The sequence below is a fragment of the Monopterus albus genome, unplaced genomic scaffold, assembly GCF_001952655.1.
Source record: "Monopterus albus unplaced genomic scaffold, M_albus_1.0 scaffold18.1, whole genome shotgun sequence".
Lineage (NCBI taxonomy): Eukaryota > Metazoa > Chordata > Actinopteri > Synbranchiformes > Synbranchidae > Monopterus > Monopterus albus.
The window spans coordinates 7,031,894-7,056,937 of record NW_018127898.1 but is presented as its reverse complement, the minus strand read 5'-3'; the positions used below and the strand labels follow the sequence as shown (position 1 = coordinate 7,056,937).

The 25,044-nt window shown below is 38.9% G+C and overlaps 1 protein-coding gene across 1 annotated transcript; it reads left to right on the top strand.

Moving 5' to 3' along the window:
- The first annotated feature begins 8,478 nt into the window (after positions 1-8,478).
- Positions 8,479-14,121, top strand: LOC109956313 (ubiquitin carboxyl-terminal hydrolase 37-like). The gene is made up of 16 exons (XM_020593316.1): positions 8,479-8,686; positions 8,840-8,898; positions 9,377-9,524; positions 9,611-9,690; positions 9,821-9,970; positions 10,102-10,228; positions 10,365-10,681; positions 10,803-10,934; positions 11,041-11,164; positions 11,286-11,437; positions 11,572-11,671; positions 11,789-11,865; positions 11,966-12,089; positions 12,223-12,283; positions 12,401-12,555; positions 12,658-14,121. The coding sequence occupies exons 1-16, from the start codon at positions 8,663-8,665 to the stop codon at positions 12,661-12,663; spliced, it is 1,836 nt and encodes a 611-aa protein (XP_020448972.1). The 5' UTR covers positions 8,479-8,662; the 3' UTR covers positions 12,664-14,121.
- Positions 14,122-25,044: the final 10,923 nt, after the last annotated feature.

Genomic DNA, 25,044 nt, shown 5'->3' with positions numbered 1-25,044 from the left:
CTGGAGGTACAAAGCAGGGAGTTCCCCCTCCCCCTCTCTTGTTCATATTATTTATAAAATTTTTGGTAACAGCTGTAAGAACAGAGGCAAGAATTACTGCAGGGGAAGGGAAACTTGTCGATGACCTTATCTGCTTGGTCTTCTCTGCCTCGCCTTGTCCATCCAAACACTTCTAAATACATACACTGAAACATTTTCTCAGATTTCAGGCTATAAAATAAACTGCAGGTTATGCCTGTATCCAAGTTATGTCCTCCTACTATGACTGGGGCTGGCCAGTTTAAGTAGGTCCCAACTGGACTGAAGAATTTAGGGGTCAGACTTTGTACGTGCAGATTTAATGAATATGGACATGGCTCCCCTTCTTAAAGATAAAAAACAGTTAAGAGAAGTGGAAGACAATCGCTTTAACTCCCCGGAGAATTGTTTTTTAAAGCAATATAAGCAAGTATTAAAATACTATTCGTGGAATGGAAAAAAAAACAAGGACAAACTTACAGAAATGGTGGTGGACTTGTCCTTCCCAGTGTAGAGCTGTATAATGTTGCCTTGGAGCTGGATATAGCTGACCTCAGTACATCATTTAATCTAAAAAACAAGTCAGACTAATGGAAGTATTTGCAAATGAGAGGTAGTTTGCGTTAAGTTAATGACAAAAAATGCATCATTTGAGTTGATGATATCTAATTTGTACAATAGTTAAGAATTATATTTGCTTGTTTGGAATCAGGTTTTGTCTTCCATAAAAGGAGAAATAGTGTCTCAGGAGTTAAATAACTTACTTTTACTTGACACGATTCACTTGCTTTTCTGGTGTATGTTTTGTTGAATTGTTTATATTGTGTATATTATATATAGAGGACTCTTGTACCTTTGGTTGTAACATACGGACTCACTTCTGATTTGATCATTGTGGGTTGCTTGGACACTTTGTCTTGGACTGGCACTGTGCTGATATGGACTAATGCTATGAGGATGCTGTCATCTTGTTTAGTCTGTGGTGTTAGGTTCTTGTTTTTTAAGTTTTATATATAAGAAATGTCAATAAAAAATGTATATAACAAAAAAGGCTGTTATTGCAATTCAGGTGTTTCAAACGTATGTGAATTGTGAAGGTAGTGCTATCTCAGTTGCCCAGTGCACACCGCAGCATTGCCTGTGAATCTTCCTGTAACCCCATTGTGACTGGCAGACATGAGGACACTGCAGCTCCCCACTGGCAGTGCTGCAGATGATGAATGATGCCACAGTGAACTAGTTTAAAAGGAGCATCACACAATTGCTCATTTCAAAAGCCACTGCTTCACACAGTGGCCTGGGGACTGGCATGGAAAGTAATATTCATCAACTGCCAGCCAAGCAGTAGCGCTATCAGCAAACACAAATTAGAGCTCAGGAACATTATTGTTTTTCTTACCCTTCTCTGTTCACTCACTACAACAATGAACTGGCTGAGTGATGCTCATTTGATGAATATGACACTGGTGTCATGACAATATGAACTTGGTCATTACTGGGAGGAACTTAGTTTAGATGAAACGACATTCTGTAAAAACAGAAAAACTCTTTTCTCCATCTGCTTCATATTGGTGTAAACATATGAATATTTTTTCAGCCTTAATTTTTGGATGAAAGCTGTTTTCACAGTATTACAGCCTGCAAGGAAGTGCCTTGCAGTTCATGAAACAAATTAAAAAATGTAAAACAAATTAAAAAATGTAAACCAAATTACAAAATCATAACATTTTACAGTAATTACATAGCAAACTAGGAAACAAACTGCTCCATCACAAAACTAATGACCATTGATAAAATAATTGCATTTCATTAAAAAATCATGCACTATGACTTCATAAAAGAACATGAAGAATAGGTAAAAACTTTTTATTGCTGACTGAAGAAGTTCTGTAGTAGGAGAGGAGGCATATACAAATATTTTAAAATGTGTACATGTACACTTTGTGTATTATTGGCTGGCACTATTATTATCACTAGTCATGCTTGTGTGTGGGTTGTTCCAACAGTGCAAGGGCTTCTACCCAAATGTCCCTCTTCTTGAGTGACCTGTGCCTCTTCGCTTTGGCTTCTGCACTGCCTTTTTCATGTGTGTCACAGGTTTTAAAGCCTGCCATGGGTTCATCATGTATCCACTACTTGCAGGTCATTTAGAAAATGCGTGACTTATATGATGCCTGTGGTTTTAACAATTAGCCAGTTAGCTTAGCTTAGCTTAGCACAAAAACATGGCTGTCTCCAAAGGCAACAAAATTTACAGAACCTATTGACTAATAGTGACTAGCACATAACAACTCACAAACCTACAGTGTCTGCATTTTACACTTCAGTTTTTGTATGGATTAAACATAAAACATGTTAATTAACAAGCTTTAGAGGTGCTGCTAAGTAGATTTTTGAAAGGGGCCAGGCTAGACCTTTTTCCAGTCTTTATGCTAAACTAAGCTAAGCTGCTGACTGATGCTTTATATTTAATGGACAAACATGAGAGGAGTATTGATTTTCTCATCTAACTAAGCAAAGCATTTGCCATGGAAAGTCCAGAGGAAGGACTGTGTTTCTTCATCTCATCATCAAAACAGGACATAGCCCCTAGTTGTCCATCACATCATGATTAATGAAGAAAAGTGATAGAGGGAACATAGCCCTGATATAGAGCCAAATGGGCTCAGCCTGATTAAACCAAGCATATACTGTAGATGCAGATTTAAAGGGGGATAAGGAGATAAGTGAAGCCAAAAGAGCCCCATTAGAGCAGAATCATAGTGTGAAATAGAACAGTAAAATGTCTTATTATCCAAACACATATGAAGCATAGAACGTCTTTATCATTTAATTCCAAACTAAATCCCCCCTACATGCAGCACTCCCGAGTTACATCACGACAGCAATGATAGCTATCTGTATGAATCACCAAACATTGATCAGCTTACCTAAAACTGAAATCCATACTGTATTTTAGAAAACTAAAGAAGTGTTACATCATCTGCATGGCTGAGTTTTGTTGGGCATTACACCTGCTTGCGTTTTTACGGAGAGTTAGACAATGATACCACCCTTATGTATGTTCTTCATGTGAAAAAAAATTATCTACCGTTAACTTTTTGATCAGTAATGGCTTTCCTCAAAATAACAACAGGAGAAATAAACCAGGCCCTGCAAGGAGGAGCAGGATAATTTAAAATGTGTAACACAAATATATGGTCACAGTGGAAATTGGAAGTATTTTTAATGTAGCTTTTGTAAAAGGAATAGGCTATCCAGTAGAGTGAGGTTTAGTTGTAGTAGTGCTGCACTCACAACCCCTCTAAATATGTCTATACTGTATATAATGCTGTGTATATAATAGTTACAATAATGCTGTAAAGTAGTGATTTTCAATGGGGGCTGTACCACCCCCCCCAGCTGGATGTTCAGAGAACATCAGGGGGAGGTGGAAGCCTGGCAGTGGAGAAGGGGCCGTTAGGTCGGTGCTAACTAAGAAAGTGTTTTATTAAGTGATTTCATGCCGTTTAATACGTAATAAATGTAGATGAGTAATGCAGATTGTTTTCTGTGTTAATTATGTGTCACTCGGCTGGTTATCCCTAGTGGCTTGTGCTCCTTTCCTATACGCAATAACTTACACACCAGTGACAGCGAGAATAGTAAGCAGGTGTCTTCACTCTTCTTACCTCATTATTTTCTTTATTTCCGGTGAATATACTCCACAGAGCACGGTTAGTTATTACTATGCTGTCGATGTTGAATGTGAAATAAAGATATTGTTTTTTATTGTTTTGTAAAAGAGTTGAAACTAATGGCTTTTAAGATAACGATGGAAGCTAATGGAGATTTAGCAACACGCCATAGATTCATACTTATGTTTAACATGCTAAGCTAACTCATTATTGTAAGGTTATTGTTGGCAATCCTGGAATAACCAACAATCAGTCAATAATATGCAATTAAATATGCCATAGATTAGGAGAACATTCATATGGAAGCTCAATATATGAGCTAATGATGTTTACCCATTATTTGGCCCCAAGGAGGGGGTGTCAGGCCATGCTGTCATAAATCTTCAGAGCCCCACAATAAGCAACGTCATTTTCCAGACCTAACCTGCCCTTTACACAAAGTGTCCCTGAACCCTATCCTCACCCAAGCAAAGAGCAGATATGTGGCTTGTTTATATATAGTTTAGTTTTTCAATTATGGTTTTTGTTTTCACTGCCAGACTTTATTTTTCAGTGCCAAAGACTAAAGTCATTTATTTGCTGCCATAGAGTAGGCTACGTTAGCAGCATGGCTAACCAAAACACAACAGAAACTCATGGGCTGAAGGTGTGAATGAAGCCACTCACACTGACTCACCACAATGTGGCCATATCTTACCTGCCTACAACACTTCCTTTGCAACCCCTCACCCCCAACCAATCTAGCTCCATGCGTTAAAGAACAACAGGGTGTTGGGTTTTTGCCGGACTAATGTGAATGCATTGTCACACCCTGTCATACTGGGCTTCTTGTGTAATGTGCTGATATCATGAGAGAGCTTTTTCCTCGACAAGAAATATCATCACATTTTAATATTGTGAGACCTTGTGGCATGAGATCTCATCACACCCCTAGTCGATGTGATTTTTGTTGTACATGATTGTACTTGTGGTCAGGGTTTGTACTGCTTGCTGCTAAGAAATTGCCCTTTGGGGATAATAAAATTACCTCTGAACCTTTGAATAACTGCCACTAATAACAAATAGTCATCTGATTAAATGATAGCCTTAGTGACCGACAATGTGCAGTGTGTATGCATGGAGGATGAGCTGGGGTTTCAAATTGAATTAAGGAGGCATTCAGTCAAAAACGATTGAGAACCACTGCTGTAAAATATAAATGGATGAACTATAAAATTTAAGAAAGATTATTATGGATGTAGAAGGAAAGGTTCAGATTAAAGAGAAAACGAGATGCTTCCTGTTGTGTACATTCTCATAAGCACTTTGAATTGCCTTTGTGTGTGAAAATGTGCTATATAAATAAACTTGCCTTCCCTTTACGAAAGACAACCAGCATCTCCTGTCATGTTTTTCCTGTATATAACAGAACACATAATCTGTTCACAGTGCTGTTCAAATGCACATTTGTGCCTGTTTACAATCTTATGTCCTGCCTTACAATGTCTTGCACTGGGACCTGTTATAGCCCATGGCCTTCACTGATTACCACTTAAACAGCAGATGTTGCTGCAGTCAAACGGTAGTGCATTTTCCCCAACACTGCCCTCATTCTTTAGATTTTCCATTTCTAAGTACAATTTAACTCTGGTTCTTTTGAAGGGAAGGAGGTCTGATTCCTGCTCTTTCTTCTGTTTTGCACACTTTGATTTCACATAGGTTCCACACTCTACTGGTGAATCCGAGGGGAAACCAGATGACTCCACGGCCCGCCAAGACAAGATCATACCAACATGTTGCCACACAAAGATCTGGGCCTCATTTCCTGATAACAGGTGCCCTGAGAGGTAAATTGCTTTTAGGGGGTTATTCATTATCTGACTGCATTACTCACAACAGCAGTTAGTGAGGCTATGCACAACATAATTAAGTGTATCTTAATTAGTGCTGCTCTAGCTCCCTCTGAAAGGTGCTGGAATGCTTGCTTTCAAAATTTAATTGTATGTAAATTTTTATATTATGGAAACACATTGCACAATAAAACAATGACAATAGTTTCAATAGAAACTACATTATGTAAAACATCAAAATGATATCTTACAGTACAACATACATATATTGGTGGAGTATGTGTTAATAACAAACTTGCCCTCTAGCAAAAAACATAAAACCTTCGCATATAGGTATGATGACATCATTAGTTCTCTGACTAACTGTTAGCTTCAGCTACATATTCATTAGGTGTTGCTGTCATGGTGAGGACACCACCAAGGGACTCAGAGGAGGATGACGAGAGGACAACTATTACATATTATGTTGCGGTTTTCATAAGTGTGAAGCTGTATGTTTTCCTACCAGATTGTTTACATTAAATTGCTGTTTCCAAACCTTCCCAGCATTTAATCCTAGCACAGAAATTGCTTCATTTTTGGCTAGAATACTGTATGATCAACTCCAGAGGTAATTATTCTGAAATCCCATTCACTATTATCATAAAATGGCATAAAATATCAAATCTGAGTAAAGTTAGATCAGTAGGGGGTGACACTACATTACACCTCTCAGACAGTTTGAGAACAGCAACACATTTTCACCTCCTCTCTGAGCTTGTTTGGGTGCAAAAAGGAGTGAGGTCTAATGCTTAAAACAACTACTTCTGTCATACTTACCAGCTTTCCTCAGAGAGTGTTTGTTTTTACAGTGTTTCTACATGGTTTCACAGGAACGAGTCTGAATTTTTATCTCTATATCTCAGGGTACAGTTAGCAGTTCATCTATGAATATTCATATTCACACTTAACATATCATAAAAAAATACACACACCGATGCAAAGACATCCACACATGAGAGTGCTGAACATGAATTGTGGAAACTTACTCATAAACAGTTTTCTCTGTGTGTCTCATTCAGATGGTGCAGATGTCTGAAAACATAATTTCACAGCTCATGGGGTTTTATTTTAACGTGGCTCTGGTGCTACCTCATATGTCATGGCTCTCACTGATTTCATTTCAAAACAGTCTTTTGTGCTCCCATACTATTAGTCCAGTCTCCAGTTGTCTGTATTGTTTTATCTAGCCAGTGAAATGTGCACGTGATGATGAATATGTGTGTAAGCAGCTTATTCATCAGATCAGCAAATAGGCCTGTTGTTGTGTTGTATTACTGGGCTTTGTGTTAGAGTGAAACATTCCCATAAATTGCTGTGCTTTTGTGTGCTTGTGTTTTAAAAAAAGTAGTGATATAAAGGAGATGAAGAGAGATAGAGCAAGGGAGAGAGAGCAATGAAGGTCAAAGCCTGTCATGGCTGCAGGTGGCTGGTTTCCCCTCTCCCGCCCTGCAGTAACCCAGAGAGCGACATGGCGGGGTGCAAACCTCCAGGATGGATCTCTGAGATTAAAGTGCCCCGATCGTTGCTCTCACATCACATCCCCTACCATCGGGGGGAAATTCATTTACTCACACAGACAGACGGGGTAACTGAGAGCGCGGGGGTGAACTGACAGAAAATGGAAAGCAAAAGCCTGTCTGGAGGCTTTGTAGGACCTGAAAGCAGCTGAACTCTCTGAGGGCCTGTGGTTCGGTATAGAGATTACATACCGAAGGGAGACACACAGCACCGAATAAGCTGTATGTATATTGAATTTTTAGAGAAACAATATCACTATAACCCAGATACTGTTTACCTGAGAAAATAAAACCAACAAATGATAATGCTGAAAGCATCAAAGTGGCCCTTTATGTATTATCGCTTATCTGCACAGTCGGAGCTTTACATTTCAAATGGAGACAGATACAATTCAAACAACCAACACACAGCCTATACGCTTACAGCTGGGTTACCTGTTTTGAGCCGCAAAGTACTGTTATATAACATATTGTATAATAATCATAGTTTTTTAAAGTCGTGGTATAATCAGATCACCAGAGACACAAAAATAGTCCCACACGTTTCCTGGTTGCTGATCAAACATGAACCACACAAGTGTATGGGGAGGTGTGAGGTCAATACAGTCAGCTCTCTATCAGTCATGAATTAGAGGGTTAACCAGTATACCTAGATGTGCGCCAGTTCAACCACGATCAGTGCCCAAACGGGTTAAGAGAGAAAAGTCTCAGTGTTGAAAAATCCTGTCTGCATGGTGAAACATCACACATGAGGTCCTAGCAGGGGGAGAGTACAATAAGCACCACTGGCAGGCCTCTGCAGTCACCATCCGTCAGTATCATTGTTGTGGCTGTTGTGGTTAATAATGTTAGTGTCCAGGAAAAGTCCTACATAGCATAAAGCAACCACACAACCTGGCAGCACTTGTGGGTCTGCAGGTCAACTGGACCAGATATGAGCACCAGCCTCGGTAAACTTTCAAGAGATTTCAAGACCAAGACACTACTTCAGAGATTTTCTACACTGATGTTCTGATGAATGGACCCAAGTGAAAAACAAATAGTAAAATTTATAACTATTGTAAATGTAAATTCAACAACATTTTCACCAACCCACACACTGTATAATATGTGAATATGCATAAAAATGTCTTGTTATTACACAGTTTACTGTATATTAGTTGAAACAAAATAATGAAATTAAGTAAAAACAATATCTAACAATTCTATACAGACTCATATATATTTAGTCTACAAGCAAAGTCAATATATTGTCTCCAAGTTTAGATATTATTGTTTTTATTATTATTATTATTAGTTTAGATATGAACTAAAAACTCCTTTTGGAGCACCACATTCAAACAGCTGATATCTGCTTTGGGTGGAAAATGAGGAAAGTTATAATTTCCCTAAATATCACATGTTTATCTGCCTGTGAAAGTTGTTTTTGTTGAAAAAGGTTAACTGTAATGTGTTCTAGTTTCATGATGTCACAGAATTCCGGAACACACAACAGTTGGTATATTTCAGTTAGAGAAGTACTTGGTTTACACTAACCCAAGTTTGCTTTTTATAAAACTGCGTACTAACTACTGCAAAAATGTTTTGCTTCCCACGAAAAAAGGTAAATACTTGATTTCCTTTTGTCTAACTGTTCATTGGACCTTGTGCTTTGAGAAAACTGGCATATGTTTTTACAATCTTCATGTTTTCTGGTTAAATTTCTCTGTGAAGCATCTGTTGTGTAATCATATATCATTTTATATATTGTTAACAGAAAAAACATCAATTTGATGTGGAAGTTGCAGACCAGAAGCTTTTCAGCAAACATAAGAGGTAAACTACTTTACTTGGCTTATTATTATATTTTCTATACTGTTTTATCCAATTTGTAAGGGTACATAGGTACACACTCACTTTTTAGGCAAAGCAGGCAGGTTTATTTATATATATTGGCACATTTTCATACACAAAAGCAATTCAAAGTTCGTAACACAATGCACACAAATAAATACAGCAAAATGCATACATTGATAAAACACTGGAATGCAAATTAGACTAACTGTAGAACTGAATTGCCCTTTGGGAAAAATAAAGTTGTCCTGAATCCTGAATTCTGAAGATCAAAATATCAAATGCAACTTAAAATCAGCAATTACATGACAACACATTGTAGCAGGTGTAGATGCCCGGTACTTTTAGGATAGCTGTGGCAGGCTGTGGATTCTAAATATTTGTCTGGGGATTGACATTAGGGGCATTTTGACAAGAGCAGACAACTGAATAATCATCTGCCTTTTCTGTTTATTACCAGCATCAATGTAAAGGCTGACCCAAAACAAAAAAGTGTGGTCCCAGAGACCTTGGCCACTTCTGCCACCGCAGTTTCAACTCCAGTCAAGGCTTCACGGGAAAAATCAAAGAAGGTTTCCTGGTGGCGTAGGTGGTTTTGTCGTAAGAAGGTACATCTAAGATAGTCTACTACTGTGCATAATAAGTACTTTGTCTCAGCTAAGTTTAACTGGGTTTATATATTTGTAACCAACAGAAACCCAAGAATAAGACTCCAGTGAAAGAAGATGTGGCAGAAAATGGGAACCTTCCAACATCCTCTGCCACGAAAGACATGTATGAGATTCCTAATTTCTGCTGTTTTCATTAGTTGAAGACAAACTGATGTTCAGTTTATGCTGTTCAACCCATAGACTGTGACTAGATCATGCAGTAGAATAACGTCTGTGTTTGCCTTTTTCACCAGTGTTCGTGCCATTGAGGAGCCAGAGGGTGGTGAAACTGGTGTCCAGAGGGCTTCACCCACCCTTGACCCTCCAGTCTCAGCTGAGCTACATTTTGATGATAAAAATGTGACAGAAGACACAAACCAGTCATCTTCTCTCATGGAAGAGATGTATGAGATTGCTATTTTAATTATTAGAAGACATTATATCAGTGTTTCATTTATGTTAGTCACCCACTTGATTTCACTACAGTCACCAAAACATGCAGTAGAATAACATCTGTGTTTGCCTTTTTCACCAGTGTCATCACAGACAAAGAGTCTGAAGGAAAACCTGTCCAGGAGGCTTCATCTGCCACTGACCCTCCAGCCTCAGTTGCACCTGAGACTGGAAAGATAAAGAAGAGTAGGCCACCTCGGTGTCATATGGTATGTTCCACAGAGCTGAGTGTTGCTAGTACTACCAGCTGTGACCATGTTATGTGAATATTAGCATCATGCTTAAATACTCGCTATGCAACTTATTTCTGCTGAATTTAACAGTTTCTGTACTTATTTTTAAAAGGAAAAGGAGTCTCCAGCTGAGACAAATGAAGGAGTCCCAGCACTGGAGACAGCTGAGGGCGACTCAGATGATAAGTTGACCCAAGTTCAAGAAGATGCAAAGTCCTACTCAAATGACACCAGCGGGAAAAAAGAAATGAACTATGAACTTGCTGCTAAACTCATATACAGGCAGTTTAACCCATCAGGGTATGGTGGGTGTCTACAGGCAGAATCAAAAAACATCAGCCCACAGACAAACACATACAAACACTCTAAAAATCAGTTTGCCTCATCCAGCAAGAAAAACCTCTCCAAAGCAGATCTGGCCTGCCTTGGGTAAGCCCTGGCATAGAGACACACACTGAATGCTTCTATATTTCAGGTTTAGTTTGGCATAATTTCTCAAATACAGCTGATACATGTACTCTCATGCACTCCTCATTTTGTTGTGTTTAAGGTTTCCCAACCTCGCACAGACCTGCTACATGAACTCTACTCTGCAAGGCCTTCTAACTCTGAAACATTTCGTTCATGAGTTCAACAGCCAGAAGACTGTGTGGAACACTAACGCTAAATGTCAGATCATCAGGTACAGCACTGCACACACACTAACACAGGCGGTAGCACTGTTTGGTTTGTCCACTAACTTTATAGATCAATAGGAAGTAACAAACCTAAAACAACTTCCTTTCCAGATGCCTTGTGGAGCTCGAAGCCTGCCGCACCTCCAACAGTATGTCAAGGAGGAAACAACTTCTGGCCGCCTTTAAACAGAGTGTCGCTGAGTTTAACTCTGAGTTTGACGATGACGGTCAGCAAGTAAGTGTGCTTTTTATTCACAATACACAGCACAGTAACACGCTGATGTTCTTAAAATTTGTTTTTGTAAAAAAAAAAATCCACCTTCTGAAACCGGTTTTGTCTGGATGTTTCTGTGCAGGATGCCCATGAGTTCCTCATCTGTGTGCTGGACAAGATGAGATCTCTGTCGCTTGAGCTGCAGGAAGAAGCATGCAGCATGGGCTTCAGTTACACCTGCCCTGTAAATGCTCACATTGCCTTCCAGATGTTGAATACAATGACGTGCAGACGGTAAGAATACACAACGGGTGTTGAGATTCCCTGTGATGACCACATAACTATTTCCCTACTCATCTGTGGTATAAAGCCTCTTATTCAGGATGTGTTATCATGAAATCTCTGGCTCTTGTTTCTTTGTTCTGCAGATGTGGAGTCCAGTCTACCAGAGAGGAGGACTACACTGCCCTCTCCCTGGACCTGGTGCCTGGAAGCTCAGTGTGGCAGTGTCTGCAGCAATACCTGAAAGTAAGAGTCAATCAAAACACTGGATCCTCACACTGTCAGTCAAAACACGGTTTGTGTCTCGTTCATGAAAAAAATGTGAAGTGAAACCTGTTTCTTATTCCTGTCCCTTGCTTGTAGGGGAGCTACTTGGAGTATCACTGTGAGTGTGGAGCTAAGGAGTCATCACAGCAATGGTCATTCTTGACACTGCCAAAGTGAGTAAGGAGAACCTGACTGGCAGTTTCTTTTACTTAATGTCCTCCTATTTCAGCTTGTGATCTGACCAGCTCTCCTTCATCTCTTTTCTGTCAACAGTGTGCTGATCCTCCACCTGAAAAGGCTGAGGTTCACTCCGTCCTTCGAAGTGGAGAAGGTGGTTAGCCCTATCATTCTATCCAGGGAACTTGTGGTACATTCTGAGCCCAGCAGCACCCAACAGGTAAAGATGAGCATTGTTAAAGCCATGTAACCATGTTTGCTTTGCCTTGTATGAGTTTTTTGGACACAAACTGGTCTTAGAACAAAATGTTAAAGAAAAAAATAGAAATTAAGCTGTCTGTGCTCTTTTCTAGACAATGTCTCGCTACTCTCTGGTGAGCGTCATCAGCCATTTGGGCTACACAGCACACTCCGGTAAGTGTTTGGTCGTGTTTTGGCAGCCACACATGCTGACTATAAGTCAGACATCAAGGTTTGTGAAGCCACTGCCTCTTCAGCTGTACCAATAATAAATGTGTCCTCTGCTCACAGGCCACTACATCTGTGACGGTGCTTACCCAGAGGAACCTGGTGACGTGACAGACCGCTGGCTGACATACAACGACAAGCACGTCAGCAAGACGACAGGAGCCTCAGTCTGTTACCAGCGGCAGAAAACAGCATGCCTGCTGTTCTATGAGAAACAGGTACCAGAAAAGCTCTATACAGCACAGGTTTTCCAAATAAGCAATATATCATTATATAAAAAACCCTAACAATGTGCTAACATTTATTGTTTGCCTTTTAAGCTCTAGAAGAATCTCATGGCTAGGAGAAAGACCTGAAGCACAAGAAGCAATACACAAAAACAGCAAGGACCCACATTATCAATATATAAAATACTTAATAAAACTTTTATTGACCTGGTGCCCATAGGTTCTTTAGTCTCCTGGAACACAACAGAGCATTGCAGGGTTATTCAAAAACAAAATGCAGGTTTGGAGATGTGATCATGAAAGTTTCTTCTTCCTCTCAGCAGTTCATGTTCATTTTAATATTGAAATAGTGTTGTAGTTTATCAGTTGAGTGAAAGAATGAATGAAGAAATGCATATAGCCTAATGGTCTACTGCCTCTTACAAGTGGGGGCAGAATCTCAGAAATGCATCAGTGATAGAGAAATGCTCTCAGTGGCTCCATCAGAGCTACAGGGTGTGCAGTGCTCATTTTCACCTAGCACGTTCAAGAGGCTAACAAGTGTGTAGGCCTATATGGTGTACTAAACAGATATCACAATAAAATTGAAAATCCTTTTAGAAAAATCAGAAAGCTGCCTAATAAACAAACAATCTAATTAACTATGCATAGGTCTCAGGCCACTATTAGTTTAGGTGTTTTAGCAAGGTTGTAATGATAATTTATATTTATTTCTCAGTCTCTTTATTAAGATATAACCAGAATATACAGGAAATATGTACACAATATTAAAAAAAAACTTCTGAACAAAATGGTTTCTACAGCCCAAAGTCAGTGTGACTGACAGATATAATAATAGATAAAAAGATACTACTACTAATAATCTTTTTCATAAGATAGAAAAATTCTATTTTATATAGATTTCAGGGGCTCCATAGTTTTCATTGTTTGTTGTAAAAAAAACTATTCATAAATAAATAATGAATGTATTAGTGCCTTAGTGCATTAGTACAAAGTGGTAAACATGGCAATACAGTAAACTGGTCTGAAAAGCAAATTGCAGCAAGAAGTAGGCACGGCCACTTGTCATCAGCTCGTCATCAGGCTTTTGACCAGATGGCTGTGAACATCTCCACCGAATGATTCCCAAAGCCTTATAGACTGCACTTAAAGTAGTACTGCCTCCAACGAAGTGCAGTCCACTGGAAACCGAGCAGGAGGAGTCGCACTTTACTACTTCGTGTAGTTGCCTATTAATTATTACTGAAGACTAGAACTTCCATGCATTCACAAATTTTTTTAATGTTATCATGAATTCACGTGCTTAATATCAAGTGTAATTACTATGTCAGGATCCACTGTGAATATTTATTTATGTATTTATAATACTTTTAGCAAAATTAAGGCCGGGGTGTAGGAGTACAAATGACCCTACGACTAAGTCCTTCCTTAATTTAAGCAGCTGTCACACTTGCTCATAGTTGTTAAAATGTCAGTTCAGACTTGTGTATCTTTGTGTTAGATCATACATTGCTGCACTAAACACAAAGGTCCAGATTATAGTAGGTTCAAATGATATAGTAAATATCTTGTTTGCCACTTGTGCCTAATAAACAGTTTCACATTATCAGCCAGCTTGCTTGCCTGCATGTGTCTGCATTTGGAAACTCTGCCTCTGTCTTGTATGTTTTAATACATGAACTGTTATATGTTGGCAAGACCTGGGCATCTTGTTTATACACCCTGGGATCCGTACATCATATTGTTTCCAATAACACATCAAATCAAAGTACAAAATGTCTCAGCAATATAGTTTGTATTCATTACTTTCATTCATATCTTACTTCAGAATAGAGTTATAGGCAGTTAAAGAGTTAGTGTGCACTTGTGATAATTTGCCCCATTAGTGGGCAAGTTGTCACAGTATGTGAGGTAAAATGTCACTCTGGGTACTGCAAGAAACTGCAACACCTGCAACGTTTCAAACTGTGCAGTTTCAATAAATCATTAAAACTTTGCTGTTGAATTTAAAACTGCTCCCAACTACAACAATCTTTACAACATCCTTGAGGCTTGATTACATTACAGGGTACCCTTATTTATTTACCATTATTAACTGTTATTAACTGATTATATTGTTTTATTTCATAACATTTTATAGCAGTAGCTGACACAAACAATACCCGAGTAATATACAAGATTTATATACACTGGTCAGGTTCTCACTTGTGACAATTTGCTCCATGCTGCCATGTTGGCTAAGGCTTGCTATATCTTATGTTTGCTTAACACAGGAAATTAGAAAAAGATATTAAAACACACTACAATCTCTCCTCTGCAAAGTAGAAACATATATTATCTTTAACATTTTTTATTAGAAGAAGAAAATGACAAAATGTAATGTCAACTTTTTTACTTTTCAGTGTGAAAAACAGTGAATGTGTATTCATGTCAGCCTATAGCGTTGCTGGCCTCTCCCAGACAGGATATTGGATCAGCCCACGTAGATGCATAAAATCTATATTCAACTTTTAGGCAGCACCCTATGGTCTTGGAAATAAAAGCAGTGTGGCAAATTATCTGTGTAACATTTTGCTCTGCTCTCCCATTTTATTTGATGCTTAAAGCTACAGTATGTAACTTTTTCAAGTATTTCATTTGTAGAAATCTGCTCCAAAACTTGTCTTAATGAGGAGAGGTGCTGTTGAAGCCTCCTGTGACCCAGACTCACTGAATAGCACTGGCAGCAGTGCAGAGATATTATCTTCTAAAAGGTTTTAAGTGGGACTGACCTCTTTAACCAATCAGAGATTTTCAACTATTTCTGCTTGATCAGTAAGTTTTGCTGCATTTTCATTTCTTATAATTTCATAACAAATATCTGAAGAGCTGGGCAGAGCGTGACAGAGTGTAGCAGACTGTAGTGGAGCATAGTGGAGCAGGGAGAGGGAGCACTGGGTGGAGCAAAGTGGATTGAGTTGGAGTTTCATGCTAGTGCACACTGTAGCTTTAAGTGAAGTGTGGTAGTGTCACTTCAAAATACAATCCCTCTGCACTGATTCCACAGACATTCTCCCAGCAGCTATCAACAAAATTTGTGAATTGGTTTTATTGTTTCTGTTTGATGATATTCCTGAAAAAAAAAAGCATTCGTTTATGTTTATGTAAAGTTTATGCTTCGTACACATAGGCTCAAGATGTTTAAGCATGTTTTTTCCTTTCCAATGCCACTTCATATTCAAATATACAATAGAATCATTGCCTTTGACTGACCTGTGCACACCTGTCAGTAGCCAGTGCTGCTATGAGGCCATTAAATCAGGAGAAGCAACATGCTGAGTTAGACGAGGGACTCAGTGAAGATATCATTCCTGGCTGCAGCTGTGGATAAGTAAATTATTTTTTAAGGGATCGTCAGGCAGTAGCGCCTGTCCCAGTGCTCTGCTCAGCACTGGATGGCGGTAGAAGTTCACTTTGAATGGTTCTAACCTTTCTGAGCTCTTCTTTCAGTGCTGCATCTTCCTGTAATCTGCTGACCGTTCATCTCAAACCTTTCCGTTTTTGCTTACAAGAGGCTCTCCACACTACAACTCCCTGTCTGCGTGAGCTCCCTTCAGGCCAGTTTCTGAGACATGGGGAAAGAGAACACATGCTTGCTCAGACAGGGTTTGGAGCATGAGCTGATTTATGAAGCTAAGGCATATGGCATTTCCACATGCTGTTTATGGAGCCGTGTCTCACAATACATGTGCAACTTATATTATTTTGGGATATTAGGTTCCAGATGGACTTTGTGAAAGCACAATGCAATTTCATTACATGCTCAAAAGAAACTTTGCTGTGAAATGATTTGGCTCTGTTGTGATTGACTGTTAACATGACTAAGGGTTTGTTCTGTGCATCCTGCTTTTAATGAAATACTGGACATATTTAAACGATGCTAGATGAATAAAGAATCTATGAATTCTCCCAGCATGCCAGCCAAACCAAGTCAAAAGGCATCACCTACACTGCACAGCCTGCGTCAGTCTTAGTGCCTGTGGTTTGTCAGAACAGCCTTACTTGCAGGTTGGAAATGTAAACTTTTATATTGAACCTTCACATTTTTCAAATACTGTAGGTTGCTTCATTGTCTTTCCTGTGATTCCCTGTGTTAGGCGTTCTTGGTTGTGTTGATCAGCGGTGGACAAATAGGCTGTAGCAACATACTGTAAAACGAAAATAGGAAGGACTGTCTGAAAAAAAAAATCAGCTGCAATGTTGTGTCTCACAACATATCTAGGTGTTTAGAAGTCTCATATTCAAATGTAAGGCCTGTTTAGGAAGAGATACAGTAGCATCTCTGTGAACCAACAAACATGTTAACCTTCCTGAGCTGAAATATCCTATCTTGTACAGTAGAATTGGAAGATTTCCAACTCAAACTGGCCTTCCTGGGTCATTTTGACTCAGCTCTACCTGAAACAACATCCCCGCACAAGGCAGCACTTTACTCACTTCAGCAAAATTGCAAAGAATTTGGAATAGAAGACAAAATAACTAAAACGTAAGAGATAAGTTCACCCAAGGTTTCTTGACCTGTACCCTCTTTTTTTTCCTTGGGGCAGAAAAAATATGTTTTATTGATCTATTTTTAATTCATTAAAAAACTAGAGTGACTTATGAAAGTGTTTCAGGATTGTACCCAACAGCAGGTTTTTCCCATTAGTCTGGAATAACAGAGTTGCAGCAGCTTAGGTTAAATCCCATTTGGTAGTGACTCATATATGCGAACGTATGCTCTCTCATTGTTGCTCTACCGGGCTAGATATCTAATCGACACATTCACACATTATGAACAGAAGCTGCCTGCTTCAATTATATTTGAATGAATTTGAATGAAAGCACTGCTGTTGTTATAGTTATGGCCTGAGAGAAAAGGTGTTGTCAGCACACTGGCAGCCTGCCGCCTAATTTGTGTTGTTGAGACACAAATCTTTTCCATTCTTTCCACTTTTACTATATGTGAAGACTGTGCTGTGGAATTAAAACTGTTTTCATTCACAGGGGACTCATATTATTTGTCTGTGCGTTTTTATCAGGTAATTTATTAGACTTCATTTCAGGCCTGTGAGCTGTTCAAACAAGTCATCAGTCTGAATCAGTAAGGTAGTAATATAAGGTCATATTTATTGTTCACATTCTGTCATTAGTAGTTTAGCTAAAAATCATAAAGCGGTTTTGATAGAAATCATAAAAGCTTCCACAGGTCTCTATTTGCCTACTACTGACTACAGCCATGCTAACGCACTGAGACACAGCTAAATGCGAACAAAACACTCACAATGACAATGCTAAAACGCTGATGTTCAGTAAGAAGTAATGATGTTTCATTCACCATCCTAGATTTGAATTTATTATTAGCACTAATCAAATTACAACTGAGTCTGGCTGGAATGTCAGCTTTGCAGCCATTCAGTTTAAAACCAAGTTATGGGATAAAATTATAACTTAATGATGACACTAGATGAGAAGTCAAGGATTCATCAGAGTCACCGGACCTGATCCTCCAAGGACCATGAAAGTCATGTCACTCCATCTGGTGCTTGCTGGGATATTTCAGTTGGAGCTGTAGTGACCAACATCACCATCCCTGGAACCACGCCGCTGGTGCAGCTAAAAACGGCGCCCAACACATAATTAACTGTTTGTATTTATAACATGTTTTTCTAGTATTATCATGCCTTGCAGCTGCTTTGTTACAGCCTGATATCCTTGGCATAAGTCTCTGTTTGCCTTAGCCACATAAATCAGTAGGTTACTGCCAAAGGGGCTGCCTGTTAATGATACAGTCTCTTAATTAGATAAAGCCTCTACTCCCAATTTGCCATCTGCCTAAGCAACGGATGAAGCACATACTTGGAGACGCAGAGCCAAAGCTAAGTTGGACTAGACACAGCCAGTACCAGGCAGGTTATGTTTGTCTGGATCTTCCTCTACTCAACAGTAGCTGACACATGAACAGACTAGCAGCATGTTGTTCCGCCTGAACACATGATACTTGAAGTTGCCAGTTTTATAATTTACTTGTTTTTGCATCACTTTGGATGCAACATTTTGTTTTGACTAAGGAAGCAGTAGTGCAATAGTTAGGGCTAAAAATGCAATAATGAGCAGGATTTGCTTCTAAAACTGTGACTTTTTAGTTTAGAGTTCATGTTGATGCTGAAGACAAATTTTGTTTCAGAAGCATATTATACCAAAGGCACTCCTGCACTTCTGCATTGTAGTGTAATGCCCCCAGAACCATAAACAATTGCCCTAGCTCGCTGTTTATGTACATTAAAGTCAGCTCTGGATGAAAACATACAGTAAATGTCTGTAGGGGAGAGAAGTAGATTCAGACAGATGTGCTGAGTCCTGTGGTTGGCAAATTCTCAAACCTGTAGTCGACATTAAAAAAGTCTATTTGTAGTTCCTGAGGAAAACACAGAGGGAAAATGGTATGGCAATCTCTCTTTCTCTCTCTTTCTAACACACACACACACACACACACACACACACACACTGTGTTTTCATGCCTTGTGGGGGTTCTACATCCACTTACATTCATTTAAACTTATCCTAACCTTAAGCATAACCACTACTTGCCTAACCCTAACACCTAACCTTAAGCCATATTGCATTCAGTGGCCAAGTCCCCACAATGTGAGTGTGTTAACATGTTTCCATCCATCCCCTTAATGTAAGTAATACAAAGGCACACACGTACACACTTACACAAAACAGGAAATGAACTTGACTACATTAAGTCCATTTGTTTGTAGAAGAAGTACAACCTGCTCATTCATCATTCTGTCTCACAAGTTCCTCTGTGAGATTCACTCGCACCTCTTTCTTCAGCAGCACTTCATTTACCTTTTATGAACACACTGCATATTTGTTTGGAGCATACGCTTGGTTCCCCATTTCTTCCAAGAACTCTCCTCACTCTGAGAAGATTGAGTGTTGTGGCGCCATTCTGCTGCACTGACTGCAGCGTTTGGAGTCTGGTGGTATGACCTGTGATAGTGCTGAAAGGCCAATTTCTGCCTGCTTAATCAATCTCTTGTACGTTTTCTTTTGAACTTAATTGACAGATTTTCCCTAGACGGCTAATTCTGGGAGGGTGAAGTGGGTGCAGTTTCACACTGCTCTTCAGTGGTTCTCATGAATCGCGATCTATTGATCATACTGCTGCATGGGGAAGCCAAATCTGGGCCAGCTGCCTTGTCAGCAGTCTTTCTGTTGCCTCATACAGTGGAAGGAAAAACACTGAAGAGAACACAAGCAAGAAACAATAAGAGAAACATCAACAGGAATTTTACTCTGAATTGTTGTCTTAACTTGTGTATCTTGATGTGCAAATGTAGCAACATTTTGATCACAGGACTGTAGACTCCAGGGTGTATATTAATTAGTTATGTGTTGATTAACTGATGTGTTCATCAGGTATTTGTACTGTATGTCTTTGTAAATGTAAGCTGTCAGCATAAAGTAGGTGTGGGGTTTCCTGATGACTGATTGAGGCTCATGTCATGGTGCACGGCAACAAGTGTCACTAGATCCATTTAGCAAACATGCAGTTATTATTAACAGCAACTGCAGTACTGTATATCAATATAACTCCAGCAGTTAAATCATCAAATTTATCCAGTAGCACACAAAACTGTCAGCACAAGAAATGTGTGAAAATTCTGTGCAAAGGAGGCAAATGCTTGCATCATACCAGTCATTAGTTTTGCTGAGATGTGGTTTTATGTATGAGTGATGATGCTAGGGCAGCTGCGGTCACTGGAGTAAATAAACAGCTACATAAAAAGAGGGATGATATGAAAGTAGTTTGAAGAAAAAAAAAGATCAGTCATGTTTGTGTGTGTGTCTGTGTCTTTACTCCTCATGGGTACATGTATTGATGACAACATTTTTCTCAGTTAAAGTCATTAGCACTATCTCTGGAGATGTTAACTCAAATCTGCATCCTTCCTCAACAGATTAATGATGATGATGATTTATTAAGGTAACAAAAGAAACACATGTAAGATGATTTCCAACTTAAAATGTAATATTTCATTGATATTAAAATGTTACGGCAACTAGACACATTTTCTTAGAAAGCCGTGTGGTTAAACCTCTATCTTCATGCCGTAGAATGTATTAACGCATACTGTATGTGGCTGATTACTTCAAGTATTCAGATTATCAGCCTTGAAACACATAAAATTACCCTGATTCAAGCATCAAAAAATGCTTTCCTTTTAGACTCCAACCTCATACTTCTGACTTGTTTTTTTATATTGCAGTGGCACTTACCAAAACCTATCAGGAGAGAAGACATGTTTGTATTTAGCCTGGTTCCATGAAAGATGTGAGTACTGCTATGATTTATGACTGAGTCACTGGTTATAACAGGCTGTTGTGAGTCATTTTTCCAAAAACGTTTTAATTCACATACCTCATGAGTTGCAGTATAAACTTAAAAAGCTAAATAAAACACGAAGAACAAGAACAAATTCAGCGTCAAGTGTTTTGGGTATTTTCATAAAGTTTCTGTAGCTTATTAAACTTAATTAAAGATACAGGAAACTTAAAACCACACATTTGGAACTTTAAAGTTAATTGTATTGACTACCATCTTTTTAATTTCGGTTCATTTTTCCAATTTTTTATTTATAATCCCTTTTTTTTTTTTTTTTTTTTTAAAAAACTGCAGTAATTCATTTTTTGAGTACTTAGGGGCACTTTGGAAAGCTAAACACAATTTTGACATTTTACCACTTTACAAAGTTGTTGAATTTGTTAGAAAGCAGCTGTTGGTGTGAAAGCATAAACAATGCATAAACAAGTGCTAGTATAACACCATTTACATCCACCAGATACAGCACACAATGTTAGCATTTTTTTGGAGTTGTGTTTCTCACCACCTACTTGATGTAAGTCTAATATTTAATTTCCTTTTAGCTCAGTATTTGGTCTCCAAATACTGAGCTACCACCTCCTGGGGGAAATATATGGCTCTTTATGATCGATATGCTCCACTAGTTTGTTGCTAACTCTATGGCTACAACTAGTTGTCTGCTGATCTGTGCTTGACAGGAAGTGTACATTGGTTTACAGAGCATGTTTGCCACAAAATGATGGTGGTGAGAACTGTGAGACCAAGATAGTAAAAACCAAAACAAGGAGCTGAAAGTTGCTAAAATGTCCCGTAGAGCAGAGCAGCTTACAAAGTGGCCCTGTCCAATTTACACATTTTTTTCCGAACTTTCGATTCCTGATTCAAATGCTGTCTTTTGTTTTGTTTTGTTTCTTGGAAAGTTGGAGATTCCACTCTCAACTCCACTCTCACCTGGGAGAATGAGTTGATTGACAGTCATTATGCTAATTAGTGTCAACAGCAGACTTATTAACGTCGATGAGGTTCTAGACTGTTCAAGGACTATTACCAGAAAATTATGCACATTTGACAAGATTTTCCACCATTAAAATACCAAAGGCTGAATTTTTGTTGATAATAAAAAGTATATTTGTCCGCAGTAGAAATTATTAGCAAAATTAGATACAAAACAAACTAGACGTAGAAGCAACTAGTGCTATTTCCATCATCTTTTATGATTTTATTTGCATCTAAATGAAGTGCCCAGACATCTGAACTCAGCAGTGGTGGTTTTTAGCTCTTCTTTAACTTGTAAAAATGTAGCCCAGGTATGGAAACAGTGCAGGTTTTCTGTGCTTAAATGAGTTATTCTTCCTACTTCCATCCATCCATTATCTATAGCTTTTATCCAAACGAGGGTCACAGGGGAAGTGAGGTCAATCCTAGCTGACACCGGGCAAGAGGACACCCTGGACAGGTCACCAGTCTATTACAGGGCTGACACTTAGAGACAGACAACCATACACACTCACTTCTAGGGGAAATTTAGAATCACCAATTAACCTAAGCTTCATGTTTTTGGACTGTGAGAGGAAGCCAGAATACCCACACAGGCAAAGGGAGAACATGCAAACTCTGCACAAAAAGGTCCCAGGGCTCAAACCTGGAACCTCTGTACTGTGAGGCAACAGCACTAATCACTGCTCCACCATGCCACCTGCCTTCTCTGCTTAAGAAAATAAATAAATCATAGGATTTTAATCTACTTGTTAGTACAGTCACAACAGTTTTGTTTTAATGTCAGATCCTGTTTCTGTTTTGTACAGTATGACAGTAGTCAGATAGGAACTTTACTTGGACTGCCACATAGAAACAAATCCACTGCACTGTGTGCTTGACAGCAGCCTGTGTCAGAGAAAGGCAATGTGAAAGGTCTGTGGTGGCCAGTCAAATTATTTCTGCTGTCCTGATATGTTTTCTGACAGCTAAGCGGTCCTTACATGGACTACCTCCTCCACTTGCTTCTGTCCTCACCAGTCTCCACGGAAACACTCGGAAAACATGATTGATAGAAAAGTGCAGGCAGAGGGATAATGTCAGCACTTGTTACCCGGCAGAGGTCTCCATCAGTGGCTCAGTTAACAGAGGTCCTCCATCCATTGTGAAAAGACTCCAGACATCACGCAGGTCCCCAAACAAATGTCACAGGAGCCAGTCTTCCTTGTATTTCCATTGTGCCTAGCATTATGGACTTCTGCCAAGCACTGACAGACAATCGGTGAAGACAGAAAGATGTTGTGAATATAGAGGAGTTAAGCCTCAGTGGTGACATTTTGAAAATGCTTGTTTTGTTGTTGGCCTGGAGTGCTGAACAGTGGCTCGCCAGCCTTTAAAACTGCAGACATGTCAACACGGTTAACGTGTCAGGCTTATATGCTGCAGCTAAAGAAAACACATCCAGTTTCATTAGACCTGCCAAGTGGGAAAATAATTGGTAATATCAGTAAGGAACTGCTTGCTGAAACGGATGTCAAGTACTCTGGTTTCGAACGGGGTCATAAATGTAATCAGTGTTTACAGTTTTGTGGTAAAACGGTTCCTCCAGGATCCATTTTCTCTGAGTGAAGTTAACATGCCACTGGCACTTTAAAACCATGATTCACGTTTACTAGGCCTCTGGAAAGACGAGTCATTTGTCATTTATTTATCATATGACACTCATTTAAATGGATTACTTAGCTGGGCTTTAGAGTCCATTCTTTCCTGCTTCTGCTCCTCTATCCCTCATCTCTCACTCCCGGTCTTTTCTTCTGTCACCAGAGCTATACTCGTATCCATTACATGGCTCCACGCTCATGATAAATCTGTCTGTCAGCAAGACATCATAATCAAATTGTTCCAGAGGTCATTTAACATTGCAGAGGAGGGACTTCACTTTAGCCTTTGGAAGAACGGCTCAAATACAATTTATCTGTCAGAGATGAATTGCTGAATGAAACATCTACAGCGTCTTTATGACTGAAATAGCCTTGTTATGGCTAACTGTGTCACTTCATCTACTAATCTACATCACTGCTATTTAGGTGATGTTCCCTTCTCCACCCTGACTGTGATTTAAATAATAGATGAAACAGTTGCTAATGACAGATCTGGATGTGTGGCTCAATTCTTTTGCCTTTAATACTGACACCAATGTACAGTCACTGTATTAGTATATGCAATTAAGAAAAGAAAAACTGTACATTGAAACAACGCTGGTTGTATAAGCATGGGTAGAATCTTCCAATGAGATCTACTGTAGTGTTATGCATGCACTTTATCAACCACTTAGAATTAACCTAGCTCCTACTCTTGTATCAGCTCTACAATATATCTGCTATATCTAATATCATCTAACGCAAGAGCAGGCTTTCGCCCCTGGCTGGTAGTGCTCTGAAGTGTACTTAAAGTGATGGAACATACATTTGTAGTGCCTCTGTTTTAATCCAGTATGGCATCCCTGCAATACATTTGTAGCTCTTGTACTGTATAATAAGACATTGTTCAGTGTGTTGCATTGGACTGCATGATATTCATAATGTAAGAGTTTTTAATATTTTGTACACTGCCATTTACATGAGGCTACAGAATATTAGAAATGTGTATAAACACATATATGTATTGGATTTAGATTGTCACGACTTGTTAATCAGTCAATCAGCAAAACCTTAACAACAATTATAATAATATAGTAAATGTCAAAAGAATATTACTAAACATTTATTGAATCTAGCTTCTTAAATGTGATAAATTGATAAATGTGAACTGTTGATCTGTGAGTAAAAAAAAGTAATTGGACACCATGGCTCTCTGAAATTATTTTATAATTACAGGTACCAATTCAAAAAAGAAAAGATAAAGAAAATGTGAATTTTTATTAAAACTGTTATGATAATCATCATAATCACTTCATTTGACCAAGTACAGGTATGTTATACACACAAGGAACAAATCCCTCACACACACCCAGGGGTTTAGTAATTGCCTATATTAATACAGTTGCTGTACACTGGTAAAAGAACCTCGCCACACATCCAGATCTGTGTCACAGGGGTCAGCCGCAGCCA

Excerpts from the sequence above, each read along its gene's own strand:
- LOC109956313 (XM_020593316.1), top strand. The coding sequence starts at position 8,663 with ATGTTTTGCTTCCCACGAAAAAAG. Across the intron at positions 11,672-11,788 it reads GTCTGCAGCAATACCTGAAA|GGGAGCTACTTGGAGTATCA; the intron begins GTAAGAGTCAAT and ends CCTTGCTTGTAG. Across the intron at positions 12,090-12,222 it reads AGCCCAGCAGCACCCAACAG|ACAATGTCTCGCTACTCTCT; the intron begins GTAAAGATGAGC and ends GCTCTTTTCTAG.